A 20,446-nucleotide genomic window follows, 5' to 3' on the forward strand; every position below is an offset into this window, starting at 1 on the left:
ATTTCTTGCTTAATTTTATCCTTTTTTTTTCCAGTTAAGCACTTCCTTTGTCCTAGAGACATTTATTCATTCAAAAGAAAAGGTATGTATTATATTTTGTGCATTTCTGTGTTTGATATCTTTTGGTTTTTATTGTTTTTAGCTGAGAAATTCTTATGCCTTGACGACTTCTTCTTCTTCTTTTAGCCCACAATGCTTCAATGGATTGAATTATTGACCAAACAGTTTAATAATAGTCAAGCAGCTTGTGAGGTGAGTTGAATAATTAACTTTTTTGTTACGTTTTCTTAACTTAGGTGCTACAACAAAATTGCTTTATCTATCGGATAATAGGGAGCCGAGTTTGAGTTGTTCCTAAAAATCACTTGATGTCTGAAAGTTAAAATTTATGTATTAAATCTATTATACTGGTTAAATAATTGATTTTTAAGTTACTTAAAAATCCTTTGGTTCCCCTCACCATGTATTAGAAGGAAAAAGTATAGAAAATTCAAAGACTACCAGATATTTCTTAACTATTCTTGAATGTTAACAGAAAATACTTAAAATGTTTATTTCCCCTCCCACTCTGAGAAAAAATACATACGTACCAGTAGATGAGTTTATGTTCCATTTTATCTGTTCCCATATTGCATTATAAGAGAGAGACATCTCTAAGGATAATTGTACACAGATATTGATCGCTTAACCATATTGCCATCTTAATATCATTTATCATTTTTTATTTGCTTACAAAGTGATGTAAACCTTGCTGGGAATCCAAGTCTTACAGATTTTCAAGAGGCAAGAGATAGCATAGTATGCAATAGAGATGAAATTCGTTGACAATTTTTTTCTTATATAGAAGGTCATCTAATTATACCTTGTAGTGATGAAATAGGAGAATCTTATAAATTTCAAACACAAAGGCTTAATTTTTCAAAACTTAATAATGAACGTTTCAAAACATGCACAAAGATAGAAAGATGTACTTATTGCCCAATCTCAACAAAAGGTAACATTTTTTTGTTTTTATATATTTCTGCCCCTCCCTCATCTTTTCTCAGCTGAAATATCTTAAAACAAATGCAGATACTATATCATACACCCAAAAATGTTCAGTGTGTATCTCTAATAGATGAGAACTTTGAAAATATTTATATAACATGATTCCATTCACTCCTGGTAAAATTAGAACCAATTCCTTTACATCCAGTACCTAGTCCGTGTTCAGGTTTCTCTAATTGTCTAAAAGTGTTCTTTTCAATGGTGTGTTTAAATGGCTGTTCAAAGTCCACATTTTTGCTTTTGTCTCTTAAATCTTCCTTTATCTATTAAGTTACTTTCTTTTCTTCTCTGCCACTTTGTCATTAGTTGTGTAGGATTTTCCACATGGCTGGCTTTGACTGATTGCACACTCCTGGTGTTAATTTAACATGTTTCTCTATTCCCCTTCCACCTTATGATTTTTACACTGTTTCATAGATGCAGAGGGTGGTTGGTTAGGTCATAATTTGTTTTGTTGATTTTTTAATAAATTTTTTACTTCAGTTTTTTTACTAAAGATTTGCCTTTGGAACTCTGTCAAGGGGTTAAAAATTTCTAGTTTTCATTAATTGTGTGTATGCATAAATGACAGTACAATTCAATAGAGGAGCTAAATGTGTGATTAATAGATATGTTGAAATCAGTGGGAAATTGCTCTTAGCTTAGATAAAGAAGCATGTTTTTGTTATCAAGAGAACATAATTTGTTTTTAAACATGAAGAAAATGAATCATACTCTGATCATAACAAGACAAAAAAGATTCTACAGTATGACATTACGAGGACTAAGAGGAAAATAGTATTCATTTTATTATAAGCACTGCAGGTTGCCATTATGCAGGTTGTGGATGGTGATATAAATGGCATCCATGGAATTCTGTAATAAGGTAATCCTGATTATGATTCAGTCAGTTTAGATTTTGGACTTTCTAACAATGAAAGAATCTGTTTTGGTGAGAACTTAAAATAATTGAAACACTGACAAGAAGTAAAATCCTTACATGATTTTTATCCCAACAAGCATTGGTTAAATGTTAAAATTACCCTTTTTTTACAGTGGTTTTTGGACCGCATGGCTGATGATGACTGGTGGCCAATGCAGATATTAATTAAGTGCCCTAATCAAATTGTGAGACAGGTAAGAAAAATTTTATTTGAAAAAGAAATGGCTTTCAGGTTAATTCTAAAATTGCCTGAAACTGTGTCTTAACCCACCTTTTATGGTAGTTTGGAAAGATCAGCCTCTCACCATAAAAGTCGTTTTTCTATTGTTTTCACCAGCTTGCTTTTTTTTTTTTTTTTTAGCAAATCAAATGTTATTTCAATCGAGTGACTTAAGTCATTCCCATGTCCTGGTGATAGGAAGATAGCTATAACCACTTTTTCTCTCAGATCCTACTCTGTCTGCTTTTGAGTTGTACTGATTCTTTTTCAGTTCCTTAGATATTCTGAACATGAGGAATGAAATGAATAGTTTCTAACTCATTTCTGTGACAAGTCCTGAGCTGTCAGATGAATATTTGTTTTGCTAATTGAAAAATTTAGACAAGGAAAATCTTAATATTACTTTATATTCATTTGTGACACAAAATCAAAAATTTTATCTGAAATATGTCACATTTCAGTTATTTTTGAGGTATAATTCTTGTATTATGAAATTCACCCAAACCTTTCCAAGTGTAAAATTTAGTGGTTTTTGATAGGTTTCCGAACTTGTGCAACCATTATCTATCTGATAGTATAACATTCCAAAAAGAAGCTCCCTATATATTAGCAGTCACACCCCACTTTATCCTGTCTCTTCTCACCAGCCACTGACAACCACTAATCTACTTTCTCTTTCTATATTTGCCTATTATGACCATTTCATATAAATGCAAACATACAGTATGTGGTCTTTTGTGACTGGCTTCTTTGATTTAACAATGATTTCAAGATTTATCCATGTTGTATCATGTATTTCTACTTCATTTCTTTTCATTGCCAAATAATATTCCATTAAATGGATATTCTAAATTTTGTTTATTCATTCAGCAATTAATGAACACTTGGGATGTTTCCATTTTTTGGCTATTTTGAATAACGGTGCTGTGAACATTTATGTACAAATACTTGTGTGGACATAGGTTTTCAGTATTTTTTGATAAGTACCCAGGAGTAGAACACCTGGGTAACTTAATGTTTAACAATTTTAGAACTACCAAACTGTTTTTCATAGTTTCTGCACCAGTCTGTATTTCCACCAGCAATCTATGAGGGTTCCAGTTTCACTACATCTTCTTTAACATTGTTTACTATCGTTTATTTTACCCATTCTCATGATTATGAAGTCGTATCTTGTTTTGGTTTTGGTCTGTATTCCCCTAATAATTAATGATATTGAACATCTTTTCATGTGCTTATTGGCCATTTGTATATTTTACTTAGAGACTCTCCACTGGTTAAGAGAGTTTTATGAAACTTTGTTTTTTGTAGTCTCTATTCCTGAAATGTATCATTTGTTTCTCTTTTTCCCTATTGTAAAACTAAATATTGTTTTTCAGGCTAACTTTGCCTTACATCTTCAGTCTGTAGTTGAGACTCCACAAAAGCTTTAGAAAGGCAATAGCTTTAATCTGTGGGCAAATATAAATGAATGGCAGAAAATTTTTTGAATTGTGTTAATTTTTCAGTGTCTAATGTGAGTTGGCTCTTGGTTTGTTATATCTTCTCATTTATAGATGTTTCAGCGTTTGTGTATCCATGTGATTCAGAGACTTAGACCTGTGCATGCTCATCTCTATCTACAGCCAGGAATAGAAGATGGGTAAGAAGTATCTCTTGAACATTTTATTTTTAAGCTTTTTAATGATCTGCCTACAAAATATTTTTTAAAGTTTATTTATTTTTAGAGAGAGGGGAAGGGAGGGAGAAAGAAAGAAAAACATCCAGCTGTTGCCTCTCGTATGCACCCCAACTTGGAACTAAATCCACAACCCAAGCATGTGCCTAAGCAGGAAACAAACTGGCGACCTTTTGCTTTGCGGGATTACACCCAACTGAGAGCCACACCGCTCAAAGACAAAGTATTTTTTAAATGTCCACAATGAAATATTTAAGTTCTTTTATTTAAAAATAATCTGTTATAATACAAACCCAAGAAGGGTTGTTATAAAATAAAAAGTGAAAACTTTAAAGTGCATCTTTAAAATCCTGTACAAATAACTCCATCTTTTGTTTGGATTGATTTAGCCAGACACAATAATTAGAATTCAGCTACTTACATTGTTGTAATTAGTATTTATTATTACAAAAATGAAAAAGAGAAATTCAGGTTTTTCAAAACAATTCTCCTAGAATATCCATCTCCTCCAGACTTCATATTTTCTCTAAGATGTGTTAAATTGTATTTTCAGGTCAGATGATATGGATGCCTCAGTAGAAGATATTGGTGGTCGTTCTTGTGTCACTCGATTTGTGAGAACTCTGTTATTAATTATGGAACATGGTGTAAAACCTCATAGTAAACATCTTACAGAGTATTTTGCCTTTCTTTATGAATTTGCAAAAATGGGTGAAGAAGAGGTGAGGCTGTATCTTGTTTATTTCTGGCATTATGTACCTATTTTCAGTATTTAAAACTCATATTTATATTATTGTTAAATACTGTTTTTATTTTTAGAGCCAGTTTTTGCTTTCATTGCAAGCCATATCTACCATGGTACATTTTTACATGGGAACCAAAGGGCCTGAAAATGTAAGTACAGTTCTGTCATATTTTAGGGATTTAGGGATCATGTTTACAAATTTGTATCATGGAAAATCATTAGATATTAAAACCCTTTGAAGTGCCTTCTGGCACTGATATTAGATAATTTTAAGGGTCTAAGTTTGATTGATACTTTTAATGTATGTAGCAAGAGAAGAATCAAGTAATAAATTTCACCAGTACGCTGATATTAGATAATTTTAAGGGTCTAAGTTTGATACTTTTAATGTATGTAGCAAGAGAAGAAACAATCAAGTAATAAATTTCACTTTATTTGGAACAAATAAACAAATAAATTTAGGCAAAAATGGCCACCACCTACTTTCGGATTCAGATCTGTCACGTTGTTTTGATGAACATTTTTGTTGCCCATTTTTTAAGCCCTTCACTATTGAGTTTGTCAGAGCCTTTTAAAATTTTAAATAGCAGGTCTATTTGTATATTAAAGCATTATATGAATTTTTTTCTCTCTAATGACCACTTTGGATTGAATGCTCTATTTGCATTTAGCATAATACTAAGTGCTCTCTAGTGTTCCTAAGCTCCAGAAGGCCATACTGTGCATTAGGGAGAATATACATGTATTAGCTGAACTTGATTCAGGCATGAACCATGGTACTGTTTGCTGAGTTTAATTATTTTTGCAACCCTAGCAGAGGTAAGTAGTTTTGTTATTTCCATTTTATAGATGAGGAACTTGGGGCATAAAGACATTAACTTGTTTTAGATCACAGTGAGGTGGGCTTTGATTCTTTGTCAGACTCTTGACCTAAACTATTAAATCACTATGCTGTAATGCTTTTCAGATTATGGACAGTTATATAATTCTAACCTCTATGGCTCCTTTTTCAGACTGTTTTTCTTTTGCTTTGTTAGATCATAAAACCTTTTTAGTCTCTTGCATTTCAAAGCCCAAATGAGCATCTCTTTGAAATGTCTGCTCTTTGTTGTTGTTTTTTTAAGTTAGGTGTTGTTTTTTTAAAAAAAGATTTTTATTTATTTTTAGAAAGAGGGGTAGGGAAAGAGAAGGAGACATAGAGAAACATCAGTGTGTGGTTTCCCCTCTCATGCTTCCTACTGGGGATCTGGCCCACAACCCAGGCGTGTGCCCTGACTGGGAATCAAACTGGTGACGCTTTGGTACACAGGCTGACACACAGTCCACTGAGCCACACCAGCCAGGAATATAATATCCCTGCTATTTCAATTATTTGACAACTACAAATAAGGATGCCTTAATTTGTGTAGCTGGCAGTTTTATTAAATAGGAAATACTGTTTTATCATATGCGTAAATTTTGATCCTGATTTATTTTCAAAAGGGCTTGCCCATAAGAAAAAAAGAAATTAGTAAAGGGATTTATCTCTTAGGTGAGGTAAATGATTACAGAATTGGGAATTACTGCTCTTTACTTTTCTGCCTATTAGGTCTAAAATTGTTGTGAATGTGGTTTAGACTTTTACAGTTAGGGTTAGACTTTGAGTGGTTGTTTTTCATGATACATACTCCTGCCATCTACCCTTGATAGTTACATAAAACAATCAAGTTACATGCTCTCAATATAATGTTAAAAACTAATATGTTAAAATTGGATATTTTGCTCTAGCCTCAAGTTGAAGTACTGTCAGAGGAAGAAGGGGAAGAAGAGGAGGAGGAAGAAGATATCCTCTCTCTGGCAGAAGAAAAATACAGGCCAGCTGCCCTTGAAAAAATGATAGCTTTAGTTGCTCTTTTGGTTGAACAGTCTCGCTCAGAAAGGTGAAATGCTTCAACATTCAAAATGCTTAAAGCATGTTCAGTTTTACTCTTTTTTACATGATTGTTTTACCATTATTAACTCAGTAATTTTTGTTACTTAACTCCTTTTAAATAACGTTACAATTTACCAAACTCTTGTAGCTTAAGTATTTCATTCCTTTGTACCAAACTCTTACTTTATCTGAGTTATGTTAGAAATATACACAGTAAAATATCTAGCAAAATTATATGTGCATTCATCCTTTAACATAGTAGTTTCACGTCTAAGAATCTTTTCCCCAAATATAGAAAAATATACCTGCACTGCTATTTATTGCAGTAGCGTTTGAAATAACAAAAGGCTGGAGATGTCCATCTACGACTGTCTGAACGAACAGGGCATCCACTCAACAGAGTACTCTATAGCTGAACAAAGGAAACATGGAATATATCTGTACTACCTTAGAAATTTTTAGGATAAATATTACTAAGTCAAAAAAGCAAGATAGAGAAAGTATATATAGTATGCTACTTTTTAAGAAAGGGGAGGCTATGAGAGAGGGAGAAGGGAGTGTGTCTTCATAGATCCTCCTGTTTGCGAATTTGCGTGCTTGCTAAAATTTTTTTGTAATCCCAAAATCAATACTGAAGGAGCCTTTACAGTCATTTATGGGCTGCAGAAATTACATGTACAGAGTCAGGGGAAAATTTTGAGTTGCCTGTTGTATGCTTTCCCAGCTGAGGTCAATTATGGTGATGCTGTGCATTCTTATTTTAGATTGCATATTGTAAACAATGTCTTTTTTACAGTATATGTCACATTTTTCAAATTTCTGTTTTTTGTTGGTGACTTGGCAGTTTAAAGTGACCCCTGAACATAATGTTAAGTGCTGTCTAGTGTTCCTAAGCTCCAGAAGGCTATAATATGCCTTTGGGAGAAAATATATTGTTACATAAGCTTCATTCAGGTATGAGCTATGGTGCTGTTTGCTGTGAGTTGAATGCTAATAAGTCGATGATGTATTGAATTTAAAAAGGTAATGTATCTATCGGTTGATGGAAATTTGACCAGAGTCCTACAGAAAACTAAACCTTGTGTTTCCCCTACAAGCAATGGCTGAGTATTCACTAATTTGGTGTTTGCAGCACTTGGTAGCACATAAATACTACAGATAAAAATTGACTATGTTATTTTTCATTTGAAGACTAAATCAAAATAAAAAAGAAATAGCTTCCTATGATTGGGGGAGGGATAATAGGCTGGAGGGGAAAGGAATGAAAGCTTGGCTTATTTGAATATACATAATTTTATTTTTTTAGTTTTAACTTTGGAATCATGTAAATGTTTAATATAATTATTAATTAAATAATTAAATGCAATCCCTAAAAATCAAAAGCAGACTGAAATAAATGAACCTAACTATGGTATTGAGCTGGTGGCATAGTCATGGAAAAGGGTTGATTAAAGTAACTTTAGCGCATGTTAATTTAACTATAAATTGCTAGTAGGAGGTACCTGGAGGACAAAAAGAATTATAAAATTATCATAAACTTTTGAAATTATTCTGAAACTTTTTATATTATAGAATAAAGCAAGCAATTATTAATGTCATTAGAAACCAAGATTTTTAGCAAAAAAACAAATATGAAATAATAGGGTTTTTACATAACTTCTTTAAAACTGAATTTGTAAATTTCAGCATTCATGATGTAATTTTGTCTTAGGGGAACAAAAAATGTATTATATACCTCAATGTTCTGAAAAAACCTAGAAATACTGTCCTCAGAATGAATGAATGAATGCTCTTAGCATCTAGATGATAGTCTTTAGATACCTTTGTCCACTGAAAAAAAATTATGGTTCCTTGGAAATATGGCCGATTTCAGGTCTTCAGCAAGAAATGAATGGGAAGCTGGGAATGTTTTGTCACCTTGGAAAACAAAGAGGCTATCAAAGCCTACTGAGGTCATGTTAAAAGAACCAATTTAAAGAGTTATATGCTGGTCATAGATTGGACAGCCTGAGCATCAATAATAATAACTACCGGTGGACTAAAATATATCACAGATGTTTAAATCCATGAGTTCATAATAATATCTAAAAACAAAATAAAAAAACCTACTCACAGCCTTTGGAGTATATTAGGAAACCAAATCATAACTTTGGAAATGCTAATAAAGGAATGATATTAGGCACTTATCTTTACCTGCAAGAATTAATTTGTGGCAACCAAATGGTAAGTGAGAAGAAGTTTGTTGTCAGAGAGGTGTTTGAGCTAATAAATAAGCAAGTAGTACTGGAATTAGAATATCAATGTTTTACATCCCAAATGAAATATCTGATCTAGGAAATGGTAGTCATTGGCTGAAAACATTGCACAAAGAGAGTCGACTTTTAATTGTGTGCCTCCTGGAGATATCAAACCTAGATTTGATCAAGTCTCTAGAACTAACATTTTACAGGAAATATGGGGACAGGGGAACATCCTAAAACACCACCACAGGGTACAAAATGGAAATGTGGGAAATACTATAGGACAAACCACCTGCTTTCTTTAGCAGATAAATTGCAAGGTAAAAACAAAATCAGGGGTAACCAGTAGTATGAAAGAGATTTGAAAGATCATTTCAACCAGTTGCAACAGAGGACTTTATTTGGATTCTGATTCAAACAAATTAAATATAAAATATTTTTTAGAAACTGGATGCTGTGTGATAGGAATTGTTGATTAATTTTGGCTGTAAATAATGGGAGTATGGTCACATATTTAAAAATATCTGTTAGCAATATGTGTTGAGATTTATAGATTAAATGATAAAATATCTGGAATTGCTTCAGAATAGTCCATGTTTAGTGAATAGGAGGTACAAATGAAATCTGACCGGCCATGAATTGGTAATTTGAAGCTGAGTGATGGGATGCTTATAATATTTCTGTTTTTGTACTAAAATTTTCTGTAAGTTTAAAAGACATATGTAGTAGTTTTAGACTGGGAAGTAAAACTTTCTAGTATTTCTTGTAAGTTTGTTTTGAAGGTTCTCATTTCAAAAGAAGCTATCTAAATTAAACCTATTCTAGTGTTATAACAAAATATAAAACTAATTAAATGGAGATACATTGTATTTGAGCTTATACATACCAATTTTGGAATCTTGAAGACATTGTCTAATATATATCGAGCAAGCAAGTTTAGCTAGCAGATAGTTCAGAATCACTTTATGGTGGTCACTTGGAATAGTTAAGATTGAATCGATAATTTTGATGCGTTTTGTGAAGCAAATAGCTACAAAGTAGTACAGAGGGAAGAAAAACTAATTTCTATTAATGTTTTCTTTCAGGCATTTAACATTATCACAGACTGACATGGCAGCATTAACAGGAGGAAAGGTAATACCTGCTTTGTATTAGACCATTTGATAATCACAAAAATAATAACAGCAGTTCTTAAGCAGAAAACTTTTGTTTTGACAGGGATTTCCCTTCTTGTTTCAACACATTCGTGATGGCATCAATATCAGACAAACTTGTAACCTGATTTTTAGCCTATGTCGATACAATAATCGACTTGCAGAGCATGTAAGTGCTGAGAAACAGTCTTAAAGCAAATTTTTAGTAGTTTTAAAAGGAATATTCTGAAATTCTCCTTTTTCTCTTTTAGATTGTATCTATGCTTTTCACATCAATAGCAAAACTGACTCCTGAGGTATGCAGAAATTCATTAATTCGTATTTTTAAAACTACTACCAGTATCAACAATGCTTTCAAATGAACCTTTGTAATTGTCCTTGAAAAATATTTATCACAGTTCCCCCATAACATAACTATTTTTAAGTATGTAACTTGAATAAACTGAGTTAACTCGAAGTCTTATCACAAATGTAATTTTCTCAGTTAAATATAAATTTACATATAGGTTCAACATTGATCAGAGTCCCACTTAGAAACTAAGCTTTAGTGTTGTTTGGTTTTAAGCATATAATTGTGCCCAAGAAAGAAAATAGACTAACCAGAATACTGGATAGATGGTAAGTATATTTTAAAAATGGAATAAAATAGTGTACAAAAATATTTTTTTGTAAAATGAAAATGTGTTACTTTGATAATACATGTCAAATATTAATACAGATTATCTGAGGTCAAAAGTTGCTACAAGAAACTTTTAATCTAAATTTTTCTGTAAATATGGTTGTCTCATTTGAGTTTTGAATTTTGTTTTCCAAATTAACATACAGAAAAATTCATGTTTTCTGTTATATGTGGTTCCCATGCAATTGACTTTTTATTTCCAGCTGATCCTGCTTTTTTTCCTTTGGCCTTTTTTTTTTTTTTTAAATCATCCTCACCTGAGGACATACTTACTGATTTTAGAGAGAAGGGAAGAGAGGGGAGAGGGGAGGGAGTAGGGGGGAGAGAGAGAAACAGAAATGTGAAAAAAAACATTAGTTGCCTCTCACACATGCCCCTACCTGGGACTGAACCTGCAACCCAGGCATGTGCCCTGACCAGGAATCAAACCCATCATCTTTGGTTTACAGGATGATGCTCCAACCAACTGAGCCACACCTGCCAGGGCTGGATCCTGCTTTTTTAAGTTCATATGCAGGAGTACTGAGCTCTGCAAACATAATGCAATAGATTTAAATGTGAGGTATGCAAGAGTATATGTGTCTATTTTCTGCTGATAGAGACGGGTTCAAATATACCTAAATACACAGTCTTGTATGTCTCTTACAGGCAGCCAATCCTTTCTTTAAATTGTTGACTATGCTAATGGAGTTTGCTGGTGGACCTCCAGGAATGCCTCCTTTTGCATCTTACATTCTGCAGAGGATATGGGAGGTAAGTCTTGCAGCAGATGTTTCAGTATTTCTTTTTTGAGTATTTTATTTGTAGAATACAGCCACTACCATATTAAGTACCAGTTTCTTCTTACTTGACTAACCCAAAATGGACTTAGTAAGTTACTAATTTAGTAAGTTTCTGGGAAGAAAAGACACTTTAGTCAGAAGGTCTGAGGCGGAAAAGAGGTGTTGTCTAGTTTCCCAGATTTTTACAGACTTTTTCCTAGATTCATGAACAGCCTTCAGCCAATCCAAGGTTCTCACTTCCCTACCCTCAAAAAAAAAAGAAAGTGACAGAAGCCCTAGAAATACAAACTAAGTGTTCTCAGCAGTTGATAGAAATGTTAGAGAAAGCACCAACCACTTCCTCTCTTCCACAGTTAACTGCTGAGTTCATAAAATTTCTCCTTAGGGTTGGAAAGGCCCACTCTCCAGACCAGGGGTCAGCAAACTTTTTCTCTACCTGGCCAGATAGTAAGTACTTTAGGCTCTGTTGAAACCATTTAGCTGCTGTTTTAGCATAAAACCAGCCATGGACAATACATAAATGATTAGATATGGCTGTGTTCCAGTAAAAATTAAAAAACAGGCAACCACTGAAATTGGCCTATGAGTTAGAGTTTTCCAACCCCTACTCTAGGTTCCTAAGATTCCATTTTCCTATGGAAAAAAAAAAAATCTCCCCAGCTGTGCAGTTGAGCTGGTTTTCATTCTCACTTATAGTAATGGATTGGGCAAACAATAATAAAAATAAAGATGAGAAACTTTAAAGAGTTAAAAGTACTTTTCAATTAATTTGCATTCTTAGACCTAAAAGTCATTGGCTTCTCTCATTGGTCTTGTTAGAATCCTTGGTTATTTTGTCATTGGCTTCTCTTACTGGTCTTGTGTTGGAGTCCTTAGTTATTTTAATTTTATTTTGTAAACTAATGACAAATGTTTCTGAGCATTTCCTGTTGATAAAAGTAAGTAGCTTTGGAAATGGGGAAACATGGTTGAAACTTTTTTTCGGTTCTAGTTTTCAAAAACTGTTTAGACTTCTAAGTGTTTAATGGCATATACCAAAAGTAAGTTAAAAAGAACTGCTCATTCAGTTGGCCTTACAGTCTTTTCTTGTTTGTTTTATTTGTAGGTAATTGAATACAATCCTTCTCAGTGTCTGGATTGGTTGGCAGTGCAGACACCCCGAAATAAACTGGCACACAGCTGGGTCCTACAGAATATGGAAAACTGGGTCGAGCGGTTTCTTTTGGCTCACAATTATCCCAGAGTCAGAACTTGTAAGTCAGATATTCAGAATTTTAACAAACCATTTGTTGTCCAAGTTTTGTTTTTTCGTTTTGTTTTTAAGGTGACTACAGTATGCCCGTTGTATAATCCAATGCTTTTAGAAACTGTTTGAAAAGTCAAAGTTATATTAGTATTTGGAAACCTATACCAATGTTTTATAAACATGTATAGTGTTTTTGTTTTTTAAGGATAGAGAAGTATGTCTTTTCTTGGGCGACATCACCACAACCGCCATTTTTGTTTCCTTGCTTGACAGAGTGACAAAGCCTGATGAGGATTAGTAAAGAGAGTAAAGGGTCAGAAAATTCTCTTAAAAAATCTGAGAAGGCCAAAAGTAAACTAGTAACAAAGACATAAAACAAATTGAGAGAAAATACTTACTGAAATTATGGGCATTAAATGATAAACATCTTTATTATACACATGCCAGAGGAGAATAAATAGAAAGTCTTGAAAGACAAGTGGACACATACAAGATATATTTTACAGAATAGAAAATTACTTGTAAATAAACATAGACTGTGTCCTCTCTTAATAGTATTCGAAGAAATAAAAATCAGAGTAGTTAATATTTTACATTTTTTTAATCATTAAAATCATTGCTAGCTTTCTACTGAGAGAGCCTAGAATCAGTGACATTCCAGTAGCAACAAGCATGTCAAATACTCAGGTCTCTTTTTCTAAACATCATTTTGCAATGAAACGAATCACAGCTCCTTGGAGAAATGGCTGATTAGCATCTTATAGAACCAGAAAGTAAAGAGGTGCTTAAAAACCAGAGTGATGGGGGTATATCAAAGGGACCTAGAACAATCCTGAAAGAGCTCCCTATGGCCGAAGCTGGAACAATTTGAGTAAATAAAAAACAGTGCTGGATTGTAACCCAAAGTATAATGTAAATACTCAGGAGTTCATATTGCTGTAAATAAAAGATTAAGTAAATAAGAAGAGATAGCTCCTCCATATAGAAGAATTTAAAATAACTTACTTGCCCCAAGAAGGTTTAATTTCCCACCCCTTTTATGTGCACTCAGTGCCGTTTTTCAAAAAGTAGAGTATGGGGGATGGGGGAAATAACTTTAAGAAACTTGACAAACATTAACTCAGCCAGGTGACTGAGGTTTTAACGTCATCAGTGAAGAGTCATGTTTATAGCGTGTACAGTATAATGTGATGCAAAGGGCACTGGACATGTGTGGTCTTCCCCCAAAAACCTATAACCTGAGTCTAACTATGATAATTATCAAACCAACCCAGTTTGAGGGATTTCTACAAAAGTACCTGACCCACCCCCAACTATCAGGGTTACCAAATGCAAGGAAAGTCAGAGAAATTATAGCCACAAGGAGTTTAAGGAGACATAATAACTAAATGTAATGTATCCTAGAACCATTAAAGAAAAAAAAGAACATTAGGGCAAAACTATAAAACTATTGAAGTATAGAGTAAATTTTAGTGGTTGGGTGCCAGTGTTGGTTCCTTAGTCACAACAAATGTACCTTAGTAATAATAGCTATTAACAGTAGAGGAAATGAGGAGAGGGTATATGGAAACTCTCTTCTAAAATAAAAGATTAGGGAAAAACTTTCAGTTGTGGGTACAACTGGATTGGTATTGGTACTCTGCTCACAGGCTTGTTTTTCCTGCCAATGTCATTAACCCCACAGTAGTGGGATATTTTTAGGAGCTGACAGATACGTCCTTTGGCATTCACGTCCTGACTTTTGAACATAAAACAAAAACCTGTGCTGAACCCCTCTGCCAACCAAAAAAGTTTTTTAGCTAGCCATTACGCCTAATATTTATGACAGTGCTTAGGAAGTCGCATTCTTATGCACTGCAGTGACATTGTAAGTTAATATTACCCTTATGAAGGGCAGGTTAGCAGTATGTAATGAAATCTTTAAAATCTTTTTGTCCGTTTTTACTCAGTAATATTGTTTCATGGATTCCAGTATAAGTTGTTCATCCAATATATGGATACCCAACCATATTATTTATAGTTGTGAAAAAATTTAAAGCTGGATATTCAGTTGGAAATAAGTTGTTAATAATGCATTGTTTTTAAATTATTATAGTAGAGACTACAGTAATGTCAAAAAATATTTCTGATATAATGTAACTTGAAAAAATGGCCCAAATATTTGAATAGAATAAATATAACTTAGAGTAAGAATTAGTATAATATGTATAGATGAAAAACTAGAGAACTTTTCAATCTTAAAAATAACTTTAAGGAATTACTGAGAATTTTTGTCTAAAGAAAAATTGAGACATGATAGGTATCTTCATATATTTTAAGAGTTTCCATATAGAAGTGAAAGTAGATTTGCTCTATATTCAACTGAATAAGTTTTTTTAAATCATGAAAGACTTTTTCAATTGCAGTGTTACACAAAAAACTGATTAGGATGCTACCTACATGCCAACTTTTTATGTTTGAAACACATGTCAAATTGAGCCACCCTGAAAATAGCCTACCAGAGCAATATATAGGTGAAGAAATACATAGAAATGGAGTATTGTACAGAAATAAACTTTAATTTATAATCTGTAAAATAGATTACAATTAATTTTAGAAACACTATTTGTTTTGCAGTGCAATGGAAATTATCAAATTATATAAGTAGAATAATGAGAGACAGAATTAGCAGGTATATTAAGAAGAGTTAAACTAAGTCCTTAGAGGCCTTAGCTAATGAGGCTGACCATCTGGGTTTGAATTCTAGTTGTACCACCGGCTGTGTAATACTCAGTAGTCTTACTGTTTTAAGTCTGAGTGAAAGTGGGAATAAATAAAAGTAGTGCCTACTATTGTATATAAAGTTATGATGTTAAATAGTAAACATTTAATAAATGTTAGCAATTCTTGTTATCGTTTTACCATTATTATTATCATCATCATCATCTCCCAAGGCTGAATATGAGCTCCACCTCTATCTGTGTGACCTCAGTTTTTGCTTCTCCAAGATTCAGATTTTCCAATATATTATCACCTGCCTCCATGATGACTGTGAAGATTAGATGAGATAATATTTATAAAGTATTTAGCTCAATGCCTAACTACTTTTACAGATAGACTCAACTAATGAGTCATTAGCCTCTCAGAATTATAGCATAGGCTTATTAAGATTTTTCAGGTATGTTGAAGAAGAGATTCTTTCTTTGTGTACAAGTTAGCCTAGAAAACTTTTAAAGATTTTCCAAAGCTAATGTTCTGTAATTGTCATATATATAATCTTATACATTACAAAGGACTTTTAGATAGATCTCATTTTGTCTTTATAATGTAAATTTTACCATGATCTGTAAATTATTACAAAATAATAATGGCTCCAAATACTTTCTTCTTTCTGTTAAACCATATTGTTTCCTAAGAAGAAATGAAATGATAAAATAAGTGGGAAAACTCTACATCTTGGGAAAGCTACACAAAAGAGGTTTAAAGCTGTTTCTGCTAATGCTATTGTTGTGTCCACTTAAAAAATAATGACAGAATGGAAGATGTCTGTTATCATCATTCCTTGGGATCTTTCTGTGGGGCTAATGGTAGAGCAGAAAGATATTAAAAGAGATGTTCATATCCCTTAAATTTTATTCATTTTCGTTTTTAAAGGAAAGAGTGGCTTTGTGTGTAATGACTGCTCTTCAGTCTATTTTATATCTTGTAAGGATCTGACAGTTTTGTTTTACATTTTATAGCTGCAGCATATCTTCTGGTGTCCCTTATACCAAGCAATTCCTTCCGCCAGATGTTCCGGTCAACACGGTCTTTGCACATCCCAACCCGTGACCTTCCACTCAGTCCAGACACAACAGTAGTCCTACATCAGGTCTACAACGTGCTCCTTGGTTTGCTCTCAAGAGCCAAACTTTATGTTGATGCTGCTGTTCATGGCACTACAAAGCTAGTGCCCTATTTTAGCTTTATGACTTACTGTTTAATTTCCAAAACTGAGAAGCTGATGTTTTCCACATATTTCATGGATTTGTGGAACCTTTTCCAGCCTAAACTTTCTGAGCCAGCAATAGCTACAAATCACAATAAACAGGCTTTGCTTTCATTTTGGTACAATGTGTGTGCTGACTGTCCAGAGAATATCCGCCTTATTGTTCAGAACCCAGTGGTAACCAAGAACATTGCCTTCAATTACATCCTTGCTGACCATGATGATCAGGATGTGGTGCTTTTTAACCGTGGGATGCTGCCTGCCTACTACGGCATTCTGAGGCTCTGCTGTGAACAGTCTCCTGCATTTACACGACAGCTAGCTTCTCACCAGAACATCCAGTGGGCCTTTAAGAATCTCACACCGCATGCCAGCCAATACCCTGGAGTGAGTAAAGTTGATAAATCTTGTATATGTATCCTCAGGTTGATAGAAATACCTGTTTTTCACCTTGTGGGAAGTGGTGACAAAATATGGGAATACAGTCTAACTTTATTCTTTCTTAAAGATTTAATGTGTATTTGTTAAGTTGAACATGTATAAAATGCTATATGGTTGTAAAATTTATAAGTATTTGGATAGTTTTTCTAGGCTGATACTGAAATTTTCTCTCCAATGGAACCTACCTATTTTAATTTATGATTTCCTAAATGTGTCTTTCATGTGTACGTAATGAAAAAAGTCAGCTTTGTGGTAATTTTAAGGAAGTATTTATTATTTTGATAAGTTCTATATGCTATGCGAAGTTGTAAGCTAGATAATATTTTTATCTTTGCTGTAGTATCCCCCTAGTATTTTTTTCCTCACACTACATTCAACTGAATGAAATAGTTAAGGGCTCTATCAGAATGCAAATATATGCAGTCTAAATCTAATCGTTTTTTCTCTGCAGACTATTTGTAGGTTTCATATTAAATTTTCTCCCCTCCATTAAGGCTGAGTAATTCCTTTCACTGTCATCTCTTCCTCTCTGTTGTCAATAAAAAATTAGACCAAGAGGGTATAAATCTGGGAGTGGGGTTGGATTGAGAGTACAGAACCTTTGTTAAACCTATTGTGAACCCACAGACTACAAACTGCTAATGTGAGTAGTCTGCTAAATAGGGGGTCGTGGGAGTGGAGAGTAGGTGGAACTTTTTCAAACCATTAAACATTTAACAGTTCAATCCAAAAAATACAATAAAGGGTATTTTAAGGATTGACATCCTTGAATTGTGTACTGTACTCCTTTTTCCTGTTGAAAAAAAAAGGACTTTACTGTTCTTCAGACATAATGTAGTGAATTGTTTAAAATTTCTCACCCTGAAAGAATAATCTACTTTCCAGTGAAGAAAGAATGCTTATAATAAAGAAGTGTGACTGTATTAAGTACCAAAAAAAGTTCCATACCAAGGCTATAAGAATACAGAAGGAAGAGAAGGAGAGCCTGACTTAGGAGTCAGAACAGGATTTACAATGTTAAGATTCAATAGATTTGTTCCTATTACATTTACATAAATATTTAATTACTAAACATGTCCATAGTTAAATATACCTTTGAAGAGTGCTGGGTGAGTGCGAATATCCCCTAATGTTGTTTCTTGCCCTTAACATCAATGAAATGTAACAGCTTTTATTGTAGAATTTATCTATTAGAGATTTTAATAAAAATGGTGCTTAAGTTTTGACAGGTAATATGAACTGACTATCCATCAATCAAGAAAGAGCATTTCAAATGTTGGCACGAAAGAGTTTTTCTCAGAAATAGTCTTAATTGAGGGGTGTAAAATTTTTGTGACCAAGTATAATGATTTCTCATTTATTAAAGGGGACAAAGGATTATGTAGCTTATCTCTGGATTCACAGTGGAAGTTACAAAACTTTGTCTAAATATAAACAGTATTAAGACTAAAAATGAACTATATTAATTTGTAGCTTTTAATCTTCCTAAAATTTTATTTTGAGATTTTCTTTCTGTGGATTATATATGAAATTTTAAAAATAGAATATGTTGCTAATTTTGTAACTGTTCTTGAATGACAGTGTAGTCTAGATTATTTGTGTAATTTTTAAGAGCTGGTTAATGAGCATAACATTCAGAATGAGAAGCAGACATCCTAAAATGTCATAGGGTTAAAATATCACCATAATGCTTATTTACTCTTTTTTTTAGGCAGTGGAAGAACTATTTAACCTGATGCAACTGTTTATAGCTCAGAGGCCAGATATGAGAGATGAAGAATTAGAAGATATTAAGCAGTTTAAGAAAACAACCATAAGTTGTTACTTACGTTGCTTAGATGGCCGCTCCTGCTGGACTACATTAATAAGGTAAAAAGATGTTTTGTGGTGTTTTTTTGTTTGTTTTGTTTTGTTTTTCCAAGTGAAGGGACATGTAATTTAAATTATTTGTAACTGAAAGTTTACCAGTTCTATAAGGTTATTGGGAAAGCATTTGTGCATTTAGTTACCTTGGAAGAATTTATATTTTGAAAGTTAATAAGCTGCTTTTGAACAGGTTTTGTTTTTGTTTGGTTGTGGATTGTTTGTGTTTTATCAAAATTATAGAATATTAGGGTTGGAAGGAACCTTACTATACATATATAATCAACCTAAAGCTTGACACTCCTCTATGCCAGTCATCCAAACTTATGCTTGAAAAGTTCAGTTCTAGAGGCCTCCAAAAACAGCTTTATTCATCTTTGGATGAGTCACTGTTAATGTATTTTTCATTCTATTTAGCCTGGATCTATATATATTTATAACTGCAGGAATTAGGCAAAATAATAAATCATGATCTTTACAGTTGCTCTGAGCAAATTAAAATCCAGGTTAATTTCTTAAAATGCTTTTATATATTGGGATGGCCAAAAAGTCTGTATGGTTTTTTCCCTTAAAATACAAGACATATTTTTTTATTTTCACCTATAACTTTATTGATTTGGATATTTTGAGTACGTTGGCTATCTCCCACATGGTATAATGTTGATCGTTCTCAGTTAATGCCTCAATTTGATCACTATCAATTTCAACTGGTCTACTCAACTAGCCATCATCCAGTGATAAATCTCCAGTATGAAACTTCGCAAACCACTTCTGACATGTTCTATCAGTCACAGCATCTTCTCCATATACTGCACAAATCTTTTTTTGCGCTTCAGTTGTGTTTTTACCTTTCTTGAAATAATAAAGCATGATATGCTGAAAATGTTAGGGATTTTTTTCCATCTTCAATATTAAAATGGCTACACAGAAATTCACCAATTTTGGTGAGTTTTTAAAAAAAATATACACTGATATAACAGCTGTCACAATACAATCTAACAAAATCACTTTAAATGAAGTTAAAGACAACTGACCACTACTAGAGCCATTGTACGGAAAAAAACCAGACAAACTTTTGGCCAACCCAATATTACTTCTAATAATTGGAGGTTCTATACTTTATTAGGCGCATATTTCTTGGCAGTACTTTTTTTAATACTATAGTATCTTTTAAATTTTTTAAATTAAAGTTAATTGGGGTAACATTGGTTAATAACATTATATAAATTTCATGTGTACAACTTTACAGTATGACATTTGTATGTTCTCTTGCATGCTCACCACCCAAAGCCTCCTGCTGTCACTATCTATTTGACTCACTTTACCCTCTTCATCCTTCCACCCCCTATTCCCCTTACCTCTAGTAGACACCATTCTGTTGCCTGTATCTGAGTTTTTTTGTTTGTTTGTTCATGTAGTGTTGAAACTATTCATATTCAACCCAAGATAAAGTTGTTTCAGGTTATCTTCCTCAGAAAACTTTTGAATTTGAATTTTTATTAGTACATAAAATACTTTTGCCAGAACTTTAAAAAAAACTTTGACATTAA

At 33.1% G+C, this 20,446-nt stretch overlaps 1 protein-coding gene across 2 annotated transcripts in view; it reads left to right on the plus strand.

Moving 5' to 3' along the window:
• USP34 (ubiquitin specific peptidase 34) overlaps positions 1 to 20,446 on the plus strand; it is a 241,464-nt gene that overhangs the window by 201,531 nt on the left and 19,487 nt on the right. For both annotated transcript variants that reach the window (XM_054575403.1, XM_054575404.1), the window contains exons 56-69: positions 35 to 82; positions 187 to 252; positions 2,083 to 2,163; positions 3,746 to 3,831; positions 4,421 to 4,589; positions 4,687 to 4,761; positions 6,380 to 6,531; positions 9,850 to 9,898; positions 9,983 to 10,087; positions 10,170 to 10,214; positions 11,246 to 11,350; positions 12,485 to 12,632; positions 16,345 to 16,979; positions 18,745 to 18,902. In XM_054575403.1, the coding sequence (XP_054431378.1) occupies positions 35 to 82; positions 187 to 252; positions 2,083 to 2,163; positions 3,746 to 3,831; positions 4,421 to 4,589; positions 4,687 to 4,761; positions 6,380 to 6,531; positions 9,850 to 9,898; positions 9,983 to 10,087; positions 10,170 to 10,214; positions 11,246 to 11,350; positions 12,485 to 12,632; positions 16,345 to 16,979; positions 18,745 to 18,902 (1,922 nt within the window). The remainder of the gene's footprint in view (positions 1 to 34; positions 83 to 186; positions 253 to 2,082; positions 2,164 to 3,745; positions 3,832 to 4,420; positions 4,590 to 4,686; positions 4,762 to 6,379; positions 6,532 to 9,849; positions 9,899 to 9,982; positions 10,088 to 10,169; positions 10,215 to 11,245; positions 11,351 to 12,484; positions 12,633 to 16,344; positions 16,980 to 18,744; positions 18,903 to 20,446) is intronic.

The sequence above is a fragment of the Pteronotus mesoamericanus genome, unplaced genomic scaffold, assembly GCF_021234165.1.
Source record: "Pteronotus mesoamericanus isolate MK-2021 breed Mesoamerican mustached bat unplaced genomic scaffold, CSHL_Meso_final contig_291, whole genome shotgun sequence".
NCBI classification, from domain to species: Eukaryota; Metazoa; Chordata; class Mammalia; order Chiroptera; family Mormoopidae; genus Pteronotus; species Pteronotus mesoamericanus.